The 20,081-nt window shown below is 46.6% G+C and overlaps 1 protein-coding gene across 3 annotated transcripts in view; it reads left to right on the top strand.

Annotated features, from left to right (window-relative positions):
* The first annotated feature begins 8,232 nt into the window (after positions 1 to 8,232).
* Positions 8,233 to 20,081, top strand: part of CDK13 (cyclin dependent kinase 13) — a 74,692-nt gene continuing 62,843 nt past the window's right edge. The window contains exon 1 of one of the 3 annotated variants that reach the window (XM_090050070.1): positions 8,233 to 9,670. In XM_090050070.1, the coding sequence (XP_089906196.1) occupies positions 8,517 to 9,670 (1,154 nt within the window). In that variant the 5' untranslated portion in view covers positions 8,233 to 8,516. The remainder of the gene's footprint in view (positions 9,671 to 20,081) is intronic. The other 2 variants (XM_090050068.1, XM_090050069.1) reach the window with 2 other exon arrangements.

Here is a 20,081-nt window from a genome sequence, read left to right as displayed (position 1 = left end):
GAGGTTCCCAAAGGCCTTAGTTGGGATCATATTAAACAGGTTGTTCTTTGATTTATCTGGTGCATTAGGAAAGCTGCTGCCTATGGGGCAAGGGATTTTTCACCTGTGTATACAACAGGAAGACAGCCATTTGCCCAGAACTGGCCAAGGTCCTTGCTTATTTTTGAAAATGATGTTGTATGCATGATCATCAAGAATTCATAGGATTCACTTTAATGGATTCAGTTTTGTAAGGACTAGGAGCACCTGGTGGATTAAATAAACCAGGAAGGGCAGAGGGCATTCTCTTCCCCTCTAGCTGTATTATATGCAGGGCTGCTTGTCTTCATCCATTCCACAGATGAATATGCAGCCCTAAGAGACATAATGCCCATGACCTCCATAATGCAAAAATCATTCCTTGAGTGTGGGTGGTAGAATGTTTGGATTAATTTGAGACTGTGTTATGAAACCCTGACAAGAAGAAGGGAGTATCTGAGTTGAACTTTGGAACAAACAGCACTCTGGTTTAATAAGGATGGTAGTGGGTGAGAGAACGGAACTGCCTGTGTGATGTTCTCTGCAACACTGATTTTTACTTAGAAATGAGCAATACCAAGGTATTGAAACACTATCACTCTACTCCCCTGTTACCTATACAAAACTAAACTTGACCTTCACTGGTTTTAGTTGTGGGGGGGCGCAGAATTAATATACTTTGCCTGGACTATGGAATAAATGGTAGTTTTGGCCTCAGTAGTTGTATGCCCCATCTCTGGGGAAATCATGACTGATGTCTCACAACTCGTATTAGCAGCAGTTAGCCCTAGGGTATGTACAGATGTTCAGGGAGGTTAGACCACATTAAAAATGACCACCCAATTTAACTTAGTTTCCCCATGTGTGGACCTTACACTTAGACCCCTAGTTAAGTTGAGCTGATTACGAACTGTACAGACGTTCTAGGAAAGTGTTCATTCCCTAGAATCTCCTTTTAAGAGTATAGCAATCTTTTTTATTTAATCAGGAAGGTTAGATCTGTTGGAATATGGCTAACCCAATCTAATTTAACTTTACCTTGGAGGTGCACTAAGTTAGTTGGGATACGGCCAGACCTAGGGTTTTCAACCTTGTTTGGTCAGGGTACCCCTGGAAGCCAGTTGAGAAGTGGGGAGTCCCCCAGTGGCCAGCAGGCGAGCAAGTTGGGGGAGATCTCCTGTGCGGCAGGTAAACCAACCAAAAGTGCCACCGGCTTCTCTGCACTGCTGCCATGTACCCCTGGTTGAAAACCCCTGAGCTAGACTGATCTAATTGAACTTCTGTACATATTGCAAGTGCAGCCTTAGGGCTGTGCTTTTCCTACCCTCTCCCCATCCCCCCACCAGCACTAGGCTATTTTTAGTGTCCCAGCCTTTCCCCTTACCCCCAGATAGACAACCCTGGACCAACCAGCCCCTGCTGAGCCCACCAAACCATTCCCCCACCCCCCTGTGACCCTGCAAGCTGTTCCTGGTGCCATATTTACCTGTGTTCACCAGTGCTGGAAGCTGACAGAAGTAAATCATGGTAGAGGAAGGGGCAAGCAGGATCTGTAGGGGGGTTGTTTGGGGTTGGGGAGGATTGGGAGGATAAAAATAGACCCTGGGGGGGACAGAGAGCCCCTCCCCCCACAGAGCTGCCAGCCTTCCCAAGCCCTAACCCACCCCCACCCTGCGAAGCTGCCAGTCCTCCCCCCCCCCCACCCTTCAATCAGGCCTTTGGGACTAGTGAATTCCAGTAAAACCAGCCTTGGGAGCGATTTGTGGGATTAGAAGGAATTGGGGGCCGGTCTACGGGGGTTTGGCAGGATCGGAGTTAATATGTGTAAAGGAGTTTTCTTTTCCTTTGAGAGGTGTAGAGCACCACATACCCACCTCTTCCCTTCATCCCCTGCACTCACGCCTCCCCTCCCCCCCACCACCAGTGGCATGGCCGGAGCAGAACCAAGTGGAGTGGGGACAGATGCAGGCTGCCCACTGCAGACTCGGGGGGGTTCCTGCCCTGCTGCTTCTCCCCTGGGAGCCTTGCACTATGTGTGCCCCCTGCATGCTTGGCAGCAGCAGGGGGCACAACTCCATGCCACCACCACCCAGAATGCTTCTGGACAGGCAGGAGGTGCTTCATGTATGGTGGCACAGCCAGTGCAGGGCTCCTGCAGGGAGGTCAGCAGGGTGGGGAGCCCTAAGCCCACAGCTGGCAGCCCTCATCCACCCCCCATTCTGCACAAATCTGGGGGGGCACATGCCCCCCTCCATGCCCTCCCCCCTCATGGGGTGTGCACTGCAGTGGGGAGTCACCCCCTCCCCCATGATGGGCTGCCTATGGCTCTGTCTTGCTCCTAGCCCCATGCATCACCTGGTTGAGCAGCACCCCTTGCCCCACTTGCTTACTGTGAGGGCCTCAATCTGCCACTCTGCCTCCCTTATGCCCCCTCCCTCCCATAAACTTCCCTGCAGGGAGTTGCTGTCTATGCTGCCTGGCTGTACTCCTGGCCATGTGCATGTGTGGAGGTACACACATGCATGTGGTTCCCCCTGTGTCCAGCTCTGGGCAACTCCTTGCAGGCTGGAATGCTGCCCACCTGTAAGGGGGGGACCCACTGTTTCCAGCAATGAATGGAAAACCTGGATCCTTGCATATACTATACTGCAAATCTGGGATAAATGCTGTGCCAGAGTCATGCAGCCCGGGACTGAGATCTGACGTTTCCATTCCAGGACTGTCCTGCCAATTAGGGATGGGTGGTCACCCTAATCTAGCCCTAATCTTTGCAAGGCTGGCACACAGATAAGATGATGTAGAGGGGAGGGGGCAGCCCTGCTATGGAGCAGAGCCCTGTCCAGCTCAGAGAGCATGCTGGGATGCTGGGGGTGTCTGGTTCATCTTTAAATGAGCAAGGGGTCTGGGATGGACATTGCATAAACCAGTTTGAGCCAAATCAGTTAAGTCTGATACTACATCCAACCAGGTTTATCTCAAACAGGTTTCAGCCATTTTCAAATTGATTTATGTGCACTGAACATCTGTTTACAGGCTTAAACCGGTTTCTGATCACTTAAACCAGTTTATGTGTAATGCCTGTCCTTAGTCAAGTTCTGTGCACATAAACCAGTTTCAAAATGGCCAAAACCAGTTTGAGACAAACCTGGTTGAATGTAGTATCAGACTTAACTGATTGAGCTCAAACTGGTTAATGCAACTTCTGTCCCAGACCCCTTCCTGGTTTAAATTAACACCCCAGCATACTCTCTTACCTGGCCCCTCTGCTCCACAGCTGGAGCAGTGACAGGCTGGGGTGGGGGCTGGGCCAGACACTGGCCCTGGGAGGGAGCAGAGAAGAGGTTTATTCCCCACCTCTCCCTCCTCTGCCCCACCTGCATTTCTCCACTGGCTGCTCCAGTGGGAGGCCATGGCCAGCCCTGGCAGTAGCCTGGAGTGAACTGGGGAGAGAGGGGGTTGAATTCCCTGCTTCCTGTCCCACAGACCCTACCTGGGGTCTGCCGGGTGCTCCCCACTTCCTCCTGCAGCAGCAGGGCTGGGGGTGTGGCCAGAGGCTAGCTGGGATGGCCCTCTTAGGCAAGGGGGGGGCATGGAGGGGGCGTTATTCTCCCCCTTGGTCCCCTCTGTCCTTGTAGCAGGGTCTGCCCGCCCTGACTGCTGCTGCCACTCACTCCCTGCATGGGGTAAGCAGTGGGATAACACCCTCCTGCCCCCTCTGCCAGATTCCGGAGGGAGGGGGAATTACCCCCTCCCTGCCTACCCGCCTAAGGGGCCATGTTGACTGGGCTCTGTTCATGCCCCCATGCTGCTGCTGGAGCAGCAAGGTGGCAGGGCCCTTGATGCAGGCAACAGCCCCTATCTTGGTGTCTAAAGAGTGCAGCCCCCCTGCCAAGAAGAAGCCTGCACTTCTCAGACACCAGGACAGGGGCTGCTACCCCCATCATGCTTGATTCCCCCCTCGCCACTCCCGTGGTAGGGCAGGGGTGCAAACAGAGCCCAGCACAGAGGGGAGTTATTCCCCACTCCCTCTGGCATCTGGCAGAGGGGACAGGAGGGCGCTTATCTCACCACTCACCCCATGCAGGGAACAGGTGGCGGTGGCGGCTGTCAGGGTCCCCTGAGGGCAGATGGGGTGGAGGGGGGAATAACACCTCTCCCTGCCCCCTCTGCCTCCAGCAGGGGGCCATGCCACTGCAACAAGGAGTGGGGACCCCAACTCAGGTCCATGGGACAGGGAAGGGGGGAATTAAACTCCCTCCCTGGTCAGTTCACTCCAGGCTACTGCCAGGGCTGGCCATGCCCTCCAACACAGCTTCCCTGTAGCTGAGGGCATGCTCTAGTGCCCCACAGCTCCTGGCCTGAACAACTGCAGGCATGTGCCTGCATTTCCTCAGTCCAGAGAGAATGTCTGTCCAGTTGCAAACTGGTTAGCTCTAAGCAGGTTAGACTAACCTGCAAAGATTGAATCAATTCAGGCTCTGGCTTTTTGAATGTCTGTCCCTCGCCTTGCTGAAGAGAGCTTTCCGTAGGAAAGGGAGTAAGAAGAGAGGGTTGCGAGGAAACAGTGCTGCTGCAAAGGTTTGGTAAGGAAACACCAGCCAAAGATGCCCCATCTCCTTTTTGTCAGAGAAGGAAAGTTCATTTTTTGTTTGTACTGAAATTTGGTTACAGTGTTCATTCCTTGGTATCACCTCATAAGGGTACTGTATAGCGATCTTTTATTTAATCAAACATTTAATATTTTGAAATGGCCATTTATTATCCTGTAAAGCAACTCTTCTCTTAGTGAAACTTGAAAACACACAAGTGTTTTCTTCTGTCAGTTTAAATACTTCTCATGTTATTATTAATTGAGTGCCTGAGAAACTTAAAAACTAGATTAGAAGTGTGTTTACCAAGTTTTTAGCAACTTTCCTTATGATAAAGGGCAATCATGAAGACTAACACTCTGCAGGAAAAAAAATTAATCTCAATAAATTTGCTCTGTGGAGTATGAATCATTCAATTTCGTCCCATTCTTTGAAGAGATATAACTTGCAGAATGGTGGACTAAAATGATTTTCCTATCTTACGCTTTTTGGGGTGGAGCTTGGAAATAGTAATGCAGCTTTCTTTAATCTCCAATTCTGTGAAATCTGAAAAGTCATCATTAGTAGACTATTCTTAAACTATACCTTGACTTCTTGGACTAAAATTGCAAACTCAGTGCCATCTAAACTGCTGTAACTGATAATAACAGAGAGAATATCAAATGATAAGTAATGCTTATTATGAAGCAAACTGTTGCTGTTCCTTGACATCTTGAGGCCTTCAGGGGCCTACAAGATACATTTGAGGCCTGCATCTGAAGTATTTTTACCATATGATGACTTTTAGTTTTGTTTTATTTCTGTTGTCCATCTCCAAGTTCTATAATGATTTCTTTTTCTTTACCAGTATTCTACCTCTATCAAAACCTGTCAAGTGCAACACAGCTGTCTAAAATTGGAGTTGGATTATTAGATGACCTCTTCTAAAACTTTTGTTCCCTATAAATTTATATCTTGTGGAATTTATAATATATGATCAATTGGAACTTGGTTCTTAACTGCTCCTTTAATTACTTTTTAATTTCAAATATTATTTGGTCTAATGACTTGCACTGTAAAAGCACTAAATTTGTTGCTCTTTCTTCCCCCTCATTGGCTTCTTCTACAATGGAAGACACTGCAAACAAGCAAAACACACTCCATCTAAGAAGTAGGTAGAAAACTTGTGGAAAAATTACTTTTTTGTATTCCAGTCTCTATTTCTGGACAGTTTATAAAAGCTTTCCATGACTCCTTTTTATGTGAACATTTTCAATTGCATGTGATGTTGTATGTATGCAACAGCAGCTTAGTACATCTTGCTATGAGTGTCCATTAGGAGCTTTATGTTGCTGTTTTCTTTGTTGTATTTAACAAATTTGGGTATTAGAGGTGGTGTGGCGGGGGAGGGGGGAAGTTTTTAGCAGCCTTATCTGTTTCAGCCAATAAGTGCAGTAGGGAAGTAACAGATCCATTTCCTTGACCAAAATGTGTGTTTTACTGCCTCCCCACCCCCATCATGTGACTCAAGTCCCAATGTGATCACAGCTTTACAGCCCCCACCCCGCTTTACTACTTTCAAGTTAAACCTGGTTGTGCCATTAATGTATAAGGTGTCCTTCAATCTCTTCTTTTTCCAATAAGTAAATTGGATGCTTATCTTGCTGGGATCCTATGACCCCAGCTGACTTCCTGCCCTTTGGGCAGGGGGCTGGACTCGATGATCTCCCGAGGTCCCTTCCAGCCCTAATGTCTATGAAATCTATGAAATATTTCAGGAGTGAAGTTAGTATGGTCAAGATGAAGTACTGAAACATCATGAGGTTGGGTTAAAAAACATGAATTTTAAAAATAACTAATTCTACTCATTTGCTCACATATGCTTACGCTTTTCCTGTTTGTGTGTAGAAAAGGTTCAAGAGTGCCTCTGACTCAAAAAAGAAAAAAGGTTCAGATGCTTAGGGACTGATTAGAATGGGGGAGTTGGAGATTGAAACAAAGCATCAGATACTTCAAGATTTAAACAACCCCAACCAACCAAACAAAAAGAACAAAAAACCAAGGGCAGCAAAGGTTAGGGATTTGAGGCCTTGTCTTCAGCACGCAAATCATAGTCATAGAGATGTAGGACTGGAAGGGATGTCCAGAGGTTATCTAGTCCAACCTCATGCCTGAGACAAGGTCATAGAACCACAGAAAATAAGAATGGGAAGGGAACTCAGGAGGTCATCTAGTCTAACCCTTGCTTAAAGCAGGAGTAGCCCTAACTATCTCATCCCAGCCAAGGCTTTGTCTACCTGGGTCTTAAAAACCTCCAAGAATGGAGATTCCAAAACCTCTCTGTGTAACCTGTTCCAGTGCTTCCCCACCCTCCTAGTGAGAATTTTTTCCCCAATATATCTAACCCAGCGGTTCCCAATCAGTGGTACATGTACCACCAGTGGTATGCAGACAACCTGTAAGTGGTGCACATTAACAGATTTATTATAATTACTTTATATGACAAAAATTTCCTGGTGGTACTTGAGGCTTAACTGGTAGTAATTAAGGTTGTATCATTTTAAATTGGTGGATGCCCAACCTGTCAGAGTTCAGGAACCACTGCAGCTAAATTTCCCCTGCTGCAACTTGAGACCATTTGTTCCTGCCAGCTGCTCCCACTGAAAACAGCCTAGCCCTAGCTCTATCTTCTCTGTAATCATCCCTAACCAAACTATCCTGTTCAAATCTGCTGCAGATGATCGAGGTCAGAGGTTTTCAAGCAGGGGTAGGCAAACCCCTGGGGGTAGTCGAAATGGCCTTAGTGGGTGTTGCCACTGCACTGCTGCTGGCACACTTCCCCCCCCCACCTCTCCAATGGCTGATGGGCCTCTGGGAAGAAACCCCCCTCATCTGGCTGCCCTGGGACACCTGCCTTTTTGACTGCCCATGGGGGGTACACTGACCCCAAAAGGTTGAAAACCCCTGATCTAGGTGTAGTCAGATGTTCTGCTACAGGCATTTCCTGTGCTTCTAGGTGTTGCTGGCTGCTCTGGGGGGATGGCTGGGGGGAACTTTCCTCCCCACCTGCTAAGTGCCAGGGATTTTTTTCTGCGGGGTAAATCTGATACCTTTTATTAGACTAATCCAAATAGTTGGAAAAGGTCTTAGCAAGCTTTTGGGGGTGTTATTTGTTTTGTTTTTACACCTCTCTCCGAGCCAGGGGTATTGGCTGTAGCCAGGGCTGGTGATGGTGACTGGAGTGTGCCAGTGCTGCTACTGGGGCTTAGACCTGGAGGTTGTAGTTGCAAGTCGGGGCAGCGTTTGATCCTCTGGTGGAGGCTTTGCCCCCCTGCTGAGGACCGCGGGAGAACAGGGTACCAGACTTTTCTGACAGCGGGACGTGGGGGGCTGGGGGCTGTCTCAGAAGCCGGGGAAAGGGGCGGGGCCTGTCTCTCACCCCGCCCCTCTCTCCCTGCAGCGCCCCGACTCTCAGCAACCCCCTCCCCCACCGCTAACAGGAAGTACGTTGTTGCCCTTTCCTCTCTGAAGCCGGAAGCGACTGCCCGCTTTCCCCTCCCCACTGGCCGCCCTTCCCCGCCGGAAGTGTCGCAGCGGGGTTTCCGCTCAAGACATTCCGGGTGGGAGGGGGGTAGAAGTCTCGCGTGGTCTCGGCCCGTTCCCGGCTCCGGCAGGGACGACAGAGGACTCGGGCCGGAGAGGCGCTCAATCCCCCCCCCCCACTCGCCCCTCTCGGCCGCCGTCGCCCTCCCCCACACCCGCAGCCGCCGGCCCGCCCGCATGCGCAGTGGCGCTCGCTGCGTGCGTGTGTCAGTCACGCAGCGCCAGGCCGCTCCCTCCCGGCCCGCGGCGCTGACACGGCGCCCCTGCGCCCGGCCCGGCCGGGGCCCGATGGCGGCCTGAGGTCGTAGGCCCGCGCGCGCGAGCCCGATGCCGAGCACCTCGGAGGCGGCGGCGGGCGGCGGCGGCCGCGGGGGCTGGGGCGGCGCGGAGCCGGCGGAGAAGAAGCGGCTGCACCACCGGCGGCGGAAGCGCTTCGCGGCCCAGCCGACGGCTCAGCCACCCCCGCCGCCGCCGGCCCCGCACCCGCTGCTCTTCCCGCTCCTGCAGCCGCCGCTCCTGCAGCCACCGCTGCTGCAGCCGCCGCCGCTGCCGCCGCAGTCGCTGCTGTTCCTGGCCGCCACGGGCGCCTCGGCCTGCTGCGGGGACGGTGCCGAGCGCAAGCGGCCGCGGGGCAAGCGGCGCTCGGGCTCGCGGCACAAGCGGCGGCGGGGCCGCGGCGGCGGGGGCGCGGCGGCGGCGGCGGCAGCAGCGGCGGCGGCCCCGGAGGCCGAGAAGCGGCGCGGCGGTGCGGCGGGGGCGCTGAGCACGCTGGTGGAGGAATACGACGACGTGAGCTCGCAGTCCGAAGGGCTGGTGGCCGCGGCGGGCGGCAGCGGCGGGGGCAGCCCTGCTTCGTCGCCCGGCGGCAGCCGCCCGGCGCCGTCGCGGGGGGAGGCGGAGCGCAGCAGCCGGGTGCGGCGGGAGCACCGTGGTAGCAGCGGCCGGTCCCGCGAGCGGCACCGCGAGCATCGCCGCGAGCGCGGAGACAAGGAGAAGACGGCAGCGGCTGAGCCCGCCTCGGCCTCCTGCTCCTCCTCAGCCGCTGCTGCCAAGCCTCGCGGCCGCCACAACCACACCAGCGGCCCCGAGGGGCGCCGCAAGGGCCGCTCTCCCTCACCCGGCAGGAAGGAGCGGGAGGCCAAGGCGCACCGCAGCCGGCCCAAAGCCGCCAAGGAGCCGCCGTCAGCCTACCGGGACCCGCCCAAGGCCTACCGGGACGATAAGGCTGAGCCCAAGGCCTACCGGCGCCAGCGCTCCTCACCCAGCCCCAGCCGTGACGACAGCCCCCCGCACCGCACCTCTCTGGGCCCACGTGGCCGCAAGTCGCTCAGCCCCTTGGGTGGCCGCTCGCCCCCCAGCCCCTACAGCCGCCGCCGCTCACCCAGTTACAGCCGCCACAGCTCCTATGAGCGCGGGGATGTATCGCCCAGCCCCTACAGCAGCTGGCGTCGTTCCCGCAGCCCCTACAGTCCTGCTCTCAGGTGAGTCTGGGCCTGTCTGGGGGCTGGGGTTGCTCCTGGCAGGGAGTGGGGAGAGGCTCTTGTGGTCCTAGGAGCTGGAGGGGGTTGAGAGAGGCTCCAGTGCTCCCAGCAAAATGGGCCCTGCTTCCTTAAGAGCCGGGGGGAGAGAGGGCTGCAGTTTCTGCATGTGGGGGCAGACCCCTGAGCTGTGAGGGGGCTTCCAGGTGTCCAGAGTGTTTGCAGAGCTGGGGACCCTCTTGTCAAGTCTGGTGGATAAGGGCCTAGGGTAGGTGCTTGGAGATGATGATGCTGGAGAAAACTCAACTCAAGTTTCTAACCCCTCAAGAAGCACAGCTCTGGGGACAGTCCTCTTTTCTCGTGGAAAAGGGTCTCTTAAATATCTTGCACTGCATCTTTTGCGAGATCACTTGAAAGCGTGGCCTTTACCCGGTGTGCTTTTTTGCCCAGGTACGCTTTGCTTTGCACCCTGTGAGTAGTCCTGCTGCCATTTGCAAGGGAGGCCTCTCAGTGTATTAAACTCTGCACTCTAGTAGAAGCTTGAAGTGGCGGGGTCTTCACATGCACGTGTTTGGTTAGTCTGCTAGCTCAGTTTTATATGCTTTTTTTATAGAGCTCATAAGTGGCCTGAATTCGGTGAGTTTGAGTAGTGACAGGTCGTCTACTTTTCGAGTTGCTGAATTAATGCCCTTAAAACATGCTTCCAAGTTAATGAGACTTTTCTGGCTCTGTAAAACTGAACCTTGTGTACCTCTAAATGAAGATTGGTTCTTCTAGTAAAATGTCTTGTGGCAGGCTGTAGAAGCATTGATTGATTGATTGATTTCAAAGTTGTTGAATTTAATATCTAAAGTTATTGCTTGTGGTTTTTGTTTTTAAATTTGTCTCTTTGGCAAGATTTTTTTTTTCAAAGCCTTGTGATCTTTATGAGAGAGACCACCTTTTGAACCTGTTGGCTCTGTATCAGTTAATGCTAGAAGCCTTGCACTCAGCGCAGACTGAGAATCTTACATGTTTTATTGACTGTTCTCATGTTTGACTGAGTCTTTTCACCAAGGTCTGTCTTTCAAGGTAAACATTGTTGAAAGGGTTAAGTAAGGAACCTGTGTCTGTCTTTGGGTAGGAGGTGTAAAACAAAGATGGCTTCAAAAATAAAGAGTGGCATAATAGAGTATAGAAGTAGTGTGCTGGAAGATAAGAATTTCGTGAAATATCTTTGCAGATTGGAAGACATTTCCAAGGTGAGAAACTGATTTTTATTTGTATATTTGAGTGCTTTGTAAGTGGCTAAAAATAGTTTTACAAATATTTTGGTGTGAGTTGTGAGATACAGGCTCAAGACATTTTGAATTCATTACTCAGAATATATTTGATTTTCCTTTGTACACAATTAGTCAAAATGCAATAATATGCTTTGGGGTCTGCATTTAAGAGTTGCTATACTTAATCAGACTACTAGGCCATCCAGTCTAGTATTTGTTGTATGCACTGGCCATTAAGAAGTGGTTTAGAGGACAGTTCAACTTCTTAGTGGATAGTGAGGGGACAAACTGTGATAGGAAAAGTTTCTTTAAACCCTTGTCTGTTAGTAAATTTGCTTATGGCTTGATGTCTTGTTTTCTTCTTTAGTTTGCCCCAAACCAATGCAAACCCTTCTTGGATTGTAAATCTGACAGCCTTGAACAGAAATGTTCAAGATGTTCACAAATGTTCTTGCTTAACTTTTTTGTCACTTTTTAGTCCTTCCTTTCTTCAGCTATAATTTGTGTTCAGTATTTTAATGGCTTCCTGGTATTAATTAGCATTCCAAGCAGGTGCCTTTCTTGCTTGGGACAGCCACCTGTATCAGTGACAGAAGAGAGATGATAGCATTTAGAGAGACTTCAAGGTATGTCCCTGCTCCAGGCCTTGGATGAAGGAGAACTGGGTTAAAATCCTTCCTGTTTTTACTACTGACTTTGGATGGGTCATAGTTCTTCATTTAGTTTACTGTATCTAAAATGTGTTAGTATCTTTAAGGGAAGGGGAAGGTGAAGATAGGTTAACTAATACTTGTTTGGTATTCAGGTACTAATGTCATAGAAGCCATAGATAAAATTTAGTACATGCCTGCTGTCCTGTCAGCTTCTGGTTTAAAAAATTACCCCCCCCTCCCCAAACCAACCAAACAAAACACCCTTCCTTAAATGATTAATTTTCTGTGATGGGCCTTGCCACATGATAGTGTTCACTTGATCCTCTCTAGACAGTCCCATCCAGAGTATGTCTGAATTTTCCAGTATATTCCTGCACAACATTTCTAAAATCTAGCATTTCCTTTCAGTCGCATAACTAAAACTCTTGTCCAAGTCCTTGTTATTCATGTCATATCTATTGCAAATTTCTTTTGGCGTTGAAAAATCTTATTTTTCCCTGTTTATATTTGTTCAGAATCATTTCTTTAGTCTGTTGCTGGAAAACTGTGGTGGATGTTCTGTGTTTCTGTTCTCAAAGAAGTTTTTCAGATTGAGGGCAGCAGCAGCAAAGGGTAAAGTGATGGGCTCCTCTTGAGTGAGGAGGAGTTTCAGATTTGGCCTCATCTGAACAAGAAAGTTGACCAGTTTAATTTTAGGGGGTGTTTTTTAAAATCTTTTTGTAGATTCCCTTATTTAAGCTTAGCCTTTAAACTGAGATGGGCCTTGTTTAAACTAAAATAAATTCTTATGGTAACTTTCTGTACCAGATATAACAGGTGTATGGGAAGCTTCTCAAGTGGTTTTTAGGAGTAGTTGAGCCATCCAGTGGCAGAACAGCCAGTGAATCAGTAAGAAAAATATCTTGAGAGCACTTGAATGTAGGTGTTTCTAAAGCAGCCGGAGCTGGAATTTTCAGGGTGGCCTAAGCGCACAGGTCTCAGTGAAAGATAGAAATTAAAGTTAAGTGTACCCATTTGTGTTAGCTGAAGTATCCAAGATTTGTTTTCAAAATTACCCTTCCAAACCTCAGAATCTGTTCAGTCCCAAATTTTCTTTTACTTCGAAGAGAGTGAAGAACCGCTTCACTGTTCTGCAAAAAAAATGGACAGCTTTCCTCTGATTCAGTTTATGTGCAGCTTGTATATTGTCACTGCATATTTTTTCAGCCATTAGAAATAAAACATGGACGGTCATGGTGTGATTCTTTTAGTCAGTTAGCATAGTTGTATAATACTCATGTCACATGATTGAGTTATGGCCCACCACATGAATTAAAAGGTTTTGCTGCATAGCTTAGATCATAGTGCAAGGGTCCTTGGCATTGGAACTGACAAGTGGAATGGTTTCACAAAGGCAGCAGCTTCTTAAGACACCTGCCTTTTTTGTCCTGGATGACTTAAGGTTTAATTTCTGGCTTGTGTCTAGGCAGTAAGTGGCTCTGTGCAGTAATTCACATTTCACTGTTCTTTTAATGTTTTTCTTCTCTTCCCTAATGATAACTACACTGTGTAAGGTAAGATGAACCTTTAGTAGTGCTGTGTTGTTGGACTAGCCATTTTGACATCTATGGAGGTTGAAAATGAGGGTAAGATTAGTTAGTCTAGGTACTTACTGTGATGTAGGTACATTGATCTTCAAGGCTGGGTACTTTTGACCTTTTTAGATCATGGTAGTTCTCTGCCAGAAGTTTATATGAAATGTTAGAGGAACCTATGGCAAGGTTGAGGAATGCAACAGCTTCAGGGAATTGATTTTTGGCTTGTGACATTCCTAAACAGAAGCAGAGTAAAACTTGTACAAGGCTTGTTTGCTTAGAGTTCTGAATTACAGCACTGATTCTGACTAGTTTTCAGTTTTACCCAGGGATTGCTCTGGGGGTAGGCTCTGAGCAGCAGCAAACTAATTTGGGTTGCCTCTACATGTGATTCAAACTTGGAAGTTTCTTGGCCACATAAAGGTTAGAAACTTAGTTTTTTGTTTGGTTTTTTTTGGTAATTCTGTAGAAAGCAGTTATTCAGGTTGCTTCATTTGCTAGGCAGGGCTTTCTTCCTCACGTCTAGCAATTGGTTGGCTAGCGTTTAAATATTTCTTGGCTCTAGCAGTCAAGACAATGAGAATTAGTTGTTAAGATGCTACCCTGAATAGTTGGTGTTACTTCTGTAAGCAGTAATTCCGTTGTGCTATGGGGATGGGCATTTTGAGAATAGAGAAGTGAGGGTTTGAAGTTTTTCCTGTAGCAACAAGGTGATTTGAATTTTGTGAATGCTCTAGCTCGGAAAAATACCACTTCGCTTAACAAACCTATGATACATTTAACTATCAATAGCCTGTGATAGAACATCTATACTTTTTGTTTGGAAACTAGTCCAGATGTGCTTAACGAAGTATAGAATTGTGACAGAAGATAGGGTTTCTCCTGGCTTCACAGTTGTCTGTGCGATCACAAATTCAGTTCAGGTAATCAAACATGTAATGAATGCTTGAATTGCAATAAGTGTTGGACTAGAATATTGCATACAGTACGGGTAGATATATGTTCATACCCAGTAATATTACAAACGTGATTGCACCAAACTTTTGGCTCATTGGTTGGTACTGTGGAATTTCCTAGAAGGGATAATTGCCTCTGTGGCAAACCCAGTGCTTGCCCAGCTGAACAAGTGTAAGCAAGGCTGTGTCTGTCACTATGATAAGAAAACACTTGTTGCTACTGATTGGTACATCATCCTTTTACACCTGTTGTGCTTTCTTTCCAAGGCACTTTCTCATGTACTTTGAAGCTGGCAAAGATAACCATCTATAAGGCCTGTAACCTTGCTTGATTTTGCACTGGTACTATTTCTGATCATGGGGCTGGAAGAATACATTTGTGAGCTGCCTCAGGCTTTGCCTTGTAGTGGAGTGAACTTTTTAGATGCATTTGAGCCACAGTGCAGGTGGGAGGGAACCCACACTCAAGCAGTCTCTAAAATGTCTAACTTGGATTTCCATTGGGCTTCCTGGAAATAAGAGCAGCTGTAGTACAGAACAGTTATGCACATCATTACAGCATTAAGATGAGAAACAGTTTCTTTCTTAATTCCATAACACCATAGCAGCCATTCTAAGGTTCTGCTAATGAGGCTAGTCCATAAAACTAGAGAGCTCTTAGAAATACTTAGGCATACATGTGAAAGTAAAATAAAAACAGTGGTAAAGGAAAGTAATAAAAGAAGAGTCAGTGTTTATATGATGATTAGTTTATGTTGGTGAAACTTTAGTTTAATATACATTGGTCTGAAAATAGCTTCAAAGTTTGTAGCTGTCATTTTTTGCAATTAGATAAGGGTTAGTTTTAGCCAGAGCTAGGGTACGGTGAATCAGGGCAACCGCCCTGGGCCCTGCGCTTTGTGGGGGGCCTGCAGAGCTGGGCAGAGCAGCCATGGCTCCTCCTATGGGGCTTGCCTAGAGCTGGCAGCTGAGCCCCCCCACACTGTGGAAGAATCACGGAGGCCTTACTTTTGCAGGAGTACCACGGCCCCGCACAGGCTGATTTGCCTCAGGCCCCACAGCCCACAAGGGTTGGCTCTGGTTTTAGCTTTAGTATTTTTTCTGTTTGGGGGGGAAAGCATTTTTCTTAAGTAAAGCTCACCATCAATATATAGACTTCCCTTTAGAGCAAAACTAAATAAAATAAAACTCTTTTTAAGGCACAGAAGAGAGAGGGCATTAGATTCTTGTTCTTATATTGGATTAAGTACATTTCATGTAGATGAAGGGTTTCCATCATTCCAGTATGAGTTCTGAATTCATTAAGACCTGCACCGTTACTTACAATGAAAGTTGATTTTTTTTACCCTTCCTGGATTAACTGGATTTTTTTCTTTCTCCTTGATTATTATGGAAAGGATTAGTGCAAAACATTGAATCTTGCAATGTGCTCTGAAGGTGAATTGGGCTCAATGTTATATATGCTAGTAGATGTAGGCAAAAATTCTAAACTGAGAACTTTTGTTATGAAAAGAGAAAAAATATGAATGTTCAGAATGTTGTAGTATTCCTATTTGTTTTTGAAACTTTTGAAAGATTTTCTTTTTGAAGGGGTAATAGATGCATGAAAATGACTATGGTACGTGCCCCTTGTGCAAAAAAACCCCTAACTAGGTCAATTTTAGTGCAGCTGCCTAGAAAGTAAATAGGTATGTGAACTAAAACTATACCAGAGACTTAAAGGAATAAATGCACTCAGCATAATATCAGTTTAGAAAAAAATAGTCCTGTCTAGGATTAGGTGAATTAGTTGCTGCTTCATTTTAAATTTACCCATTAATGCACAAAATAAAGTTAAGCTAAATTATAGCTAATTGGAATGTACTGTCACAAGTGGTTCAAATTACTGACCAAATGTACGAGAATGTAATGGCTTGGAAGACTTGTGATAAAAGCCAGTAGATCATATTTAGGTATGTGTTTCCAAATATTTTTACAGGAACCTATATGGAACTGAAATATTGGACCTCTTGTGTAACATTAGAGAATTCGCTAGTTATAAATGCTGAGGTTGAGCTGCAGTGTGTATTTCAATCTGTTCTCATTTTGGTTGTTCATATCTCTCAAATTTTTCTCCTAAAGTTTTGTGCTGTACACTGGTCTAGAAGTGATTTTTAATTTGAAGGCTGGGGGGCCAAATCAGTTGTTTCCTGACTTTTGTTGTTTTTACAAAAAAATGGTTTTTTTATAGCCTCTGATTAAAATATTTGCATTCATAGCTGAAATGGCTAAAGCTTGATGCTTTTAAAATTACATTATTCTTAAAATACTTGAGAAAAAGGAATATCCATGTATTATTACACACTCATACATGTTTTACTGATTGTAAATACGTTTAAACAGTGTTCTTCAGTTCTGACATGCTGCTAAAATCTGTCTACAAATCTTTCATCTACAATTAACTATTTTTTCCTTGCATCTCAACTCTTTATTATATTTAATTTCCACAGTGTTGATGTTAGAGACTGCTGGAATTTGACTCTGGCAATATCATATTGATATGTTCTGGTGTAGTTTACATAGCTAATGTTGAAACTACAGAATGTTTGACAGTTTTGAAGCAGTTTAGGGTAGTGTTATAAATCATTACCATAACTGAGCAGAAATCAGTTGCTATCAGTTTATTTTGGGAAGACTTTAAGGAGTTGCTCAAAGTGTATGTATGTATGTATTTGTAAGTTTAAAAGAACAGTTTTGTTCCTTGTTTGTTTGCTAATTTTAAAGGGATTACACAAATAGGGATTTGGGTGTTTTGGGGTGTCCTCTAGTCTTGGCCTTATCTTCCCTTCACAATTTTTTTTCATCCATTTCTTTTCAGTTTGTTTGCTTAGAGTAACTTCTTTGGCCTTTCTCTCTTTCTGTATCTCTTTCTTCTTTCCTGTGTAGCTAGTTGTATTTAACCAGCTGCTGAGGGAAATCAGTGTAATCCAGTTGCTCCACCTGTTCGTTTGTTGTTGTTTTTCTTTAGCTACATCATAAAAAATTTAGTTGTTTGAGGAATGTCTGAGTTTTGTGGTTGATACTAGTTAGGCAAGCAATTGTTTTTTTCCCTCTGGAAAAGAACGACAGCTCTTATTTTACAAACTTTTGCGTAAACTGTTTTCATGCTTTCAAATGCATGGCAATATGTGAATTGTAACTTTGTATAAGGTGTTACAGCAATATAGCAAGGAAGGATGTCCTTCATCTGAGATGCATTTGAGAAGCAATTAATTAGTAAGCCTGACAAAGGTGCCTGTACCCAGCAAAAGCCAGACCATATGTGAGTCAGAGCTGCTATTCATGCAACTTAAAGGAAAGTATCTAAAAAGACTAAAGCAAAGATTTTTTTCTTCTTATGCATCATTTCTCTTATCTGCACACACGTGTGCACATATTCTTTTCTGAAAGTTAACATTGTGATAACTTGTTTTGGTTGAAGAGGATTGGATGTGTCTCTAGTTCCTGTTAACTGGGCCAGAGAGGCTTTTTTAGTGCTTTGTGCAACAAATTTTTTGGTGGAAGTAGGGGGAGATCATGTGGGAGACCACTTTTTTATGCTGCTCTAACTTGAACTTCTATTTTAACCTAAATCTGGTACCTCTGAGCAGTGGTTTAAAACCAGTTGGTTTATAGTTGAGGTAAAACCCTCTTTTCACATGTGAACCTAAAGCTTTGTGCAGGCACCTAAGCAGCCCCTTTACATGACCTATAAAGGGGGACAAAAATTGTTTGCAACATTCTCTGCTTTGAAGTACAAAATGGCCTGAAGGGGCCTTGTTTACTTGAATATAAGATGGCCCCCAGTAATTAGATTTTATATGTGGAAAAATTATAAATTAGTTACAATTTTTCAGGTATAGAATCTACTTATTGGGGGTTTGCTTTGACTATGCCCCCCTCCAACTGGTATAGCAGAGAAAATAAATTTGGGGAGTCAGGTGGCTCCCTGGGTCTCTGCCTCTCCCAGCTTCTTCTTTCTATAGCCCCTTTGCCCCCCATATTGTCAAACCCTTCTCTCTGAGTACATAGAAGTGAGGGGCAGGTTTGAAAACATTGATTTTGAAAACAGTAAATTGCATGTTCACTAAATTGCATATCTGTTTAATATCTTCAGTGACTTGTATGAGGACGTGGAAATCAGTGTCCAGATTCATGGCTGACACCAAATTTGGGGGCAAAGTAAACACACTGGAGAGCAGGGAGCAGATTCAGGTGGATTTGGAGAGATTGTGCAAGTGGGCATAGGGTGCAGTTCAACAAAGATAAGTGCAAAGTATACTGTATCTAGGGAGAAAGTATCACCAACACATCTATAGACTGGGAGGTGACTTTCTAGGCAGCACAGCAGCAGAAAGGGATTTCAGAGTCATAGTTGACTCCAGAATGAGCATGAGTTGTCATTGTGATAAAGTGAAGTCAACCGCACTCTTTCATGCATTAGAAGGTACATTATGAACAGGTCTAAGGAGGTGATACTTCTCCTCTGTGCGGCATTGGTAAGACTACAGCTGTAGTACTGTATCCACTTCTGGGCACTGCACTTCAAGAGGGATGTGGATAACCTTGAGAGGGTCCAGAGGAGAGCTGTATGTATGGTTAAGGGCCTGCAGGCAAGATCCTACAAGGAGAGATTGAGGGACATGAATCTCTCCAGCCTCCACAAAAGAAGGCTGTGAGGGTATCTTGTGGCTATCTACAAATTAATCGGGGGGGGCAGCAAGGAAATAGGGTATATATTCTGTTTACCAGGGCTCCCCCTGGGGTTACGAGGAACAATGGCCATAAACTGACGGAGAGTAGACTTAGATTAGACATTAGGAAAAATTTCTTTATGGTGAGGGTTGCCAAAATCGGGCTTCCTAGGGAGGTGGTGCTCTCCCCTACCTGGGGGGTCTTTAAGAGGAGATTAGACAAGCACCTAGCTGGGTCATCTGACCCCAGTGCTCTTTCCTGCTCAGGGCAGGGGGTGGACTTGATGATCTACTGAGGTCCCTTCCAACCCTAAAAATCTATGAAATCTATGCATGTAGGCAAATTATGGGTACCTGTAGACTTGGTTCATCTAGAATTGGTGCATTGCACTTCTTTGAAATTGCTGCAAGTTTTAGCATAGGTACTCCATAACCATACATTTAAGCAGCACTTCTGTACCTACTTGCATATAGTACAAACTATGCATGATAGTAGCCCAAAGCCAAAAGGCTCACAACTTACCTTATATTTAGTTTATTGGGCTGGGCCCTGGCAGAGTCAACAGTGTTTCAAGCCATAGTGATTCCACAGCTCAGCACTGCTCAGTTACTTCAGATACATACCCCCCACAAAGAATCCATGTGTGGAACTGGGGTTCTTGTAATGGATCCTGGGATCCTCCAAACGTTTCTGTGCAAATGAGGCACAGAGCAACCTGGCCTGGTTCCAGAAATCTCCCAGCAGGTTCCCACTGGCAGATGCTTGCCCCAGGAATCCCCCAGTTGGCATTTTATGGACACATGCATCTCATTGCTGCAGCTCAAGTTGGGGTGTACCTCTGTAGATGTGGGAGTCCCAGTTTCCTTATTTGCAGACATGTGCCCTTGGAATTCCCTAGTAGGGGATTCCCTAGATGCCTATCATGCTTCTGCCCCCCAATTTGGGGTACACCTCTGCAAATGGGGGGAATCTTGGGCAGGTCTTCCTGGGACTTCAGGAAGCACACATTCATAGGTTTTTCCCATCTGGCAGAACTGTGCCCTTAGTCATGGTGTGGCAGCGGGGTATGCACATCTGGGGCATCCGTTACTGGGGACAGGTGATGTCTGTTACACAGTGAAGCAGATCAGGTGTGCTGGGATGTGCCCTGGCACAGCTAATTTGCTTCATTGGGTGACAGCTGTTCATAGCCTGTGGGTCTTGTGTCCAGATATACATACAGATGCTTACCCATCTTTCCCAGTGTAGATGCAGTT

The sequence above is a fragment of the Crocodylus siamensis genome, chromosome 5 (genome assembly GCF_052110815.1).
Source record: "Crocodylus siamensis isolate JL-2025a chromosome 5, ASM5211081v1, whole genome shotgun sequence".
Lineage (NCBI taxonomy): Eukaryota > Metazoa > Chordata > Crocodylia > Crocodylidae > Crocodylus > Crocodylus siamensis.
This window is presented reverse-complemented; position numbering and strand designations above follow the sequence as displayed.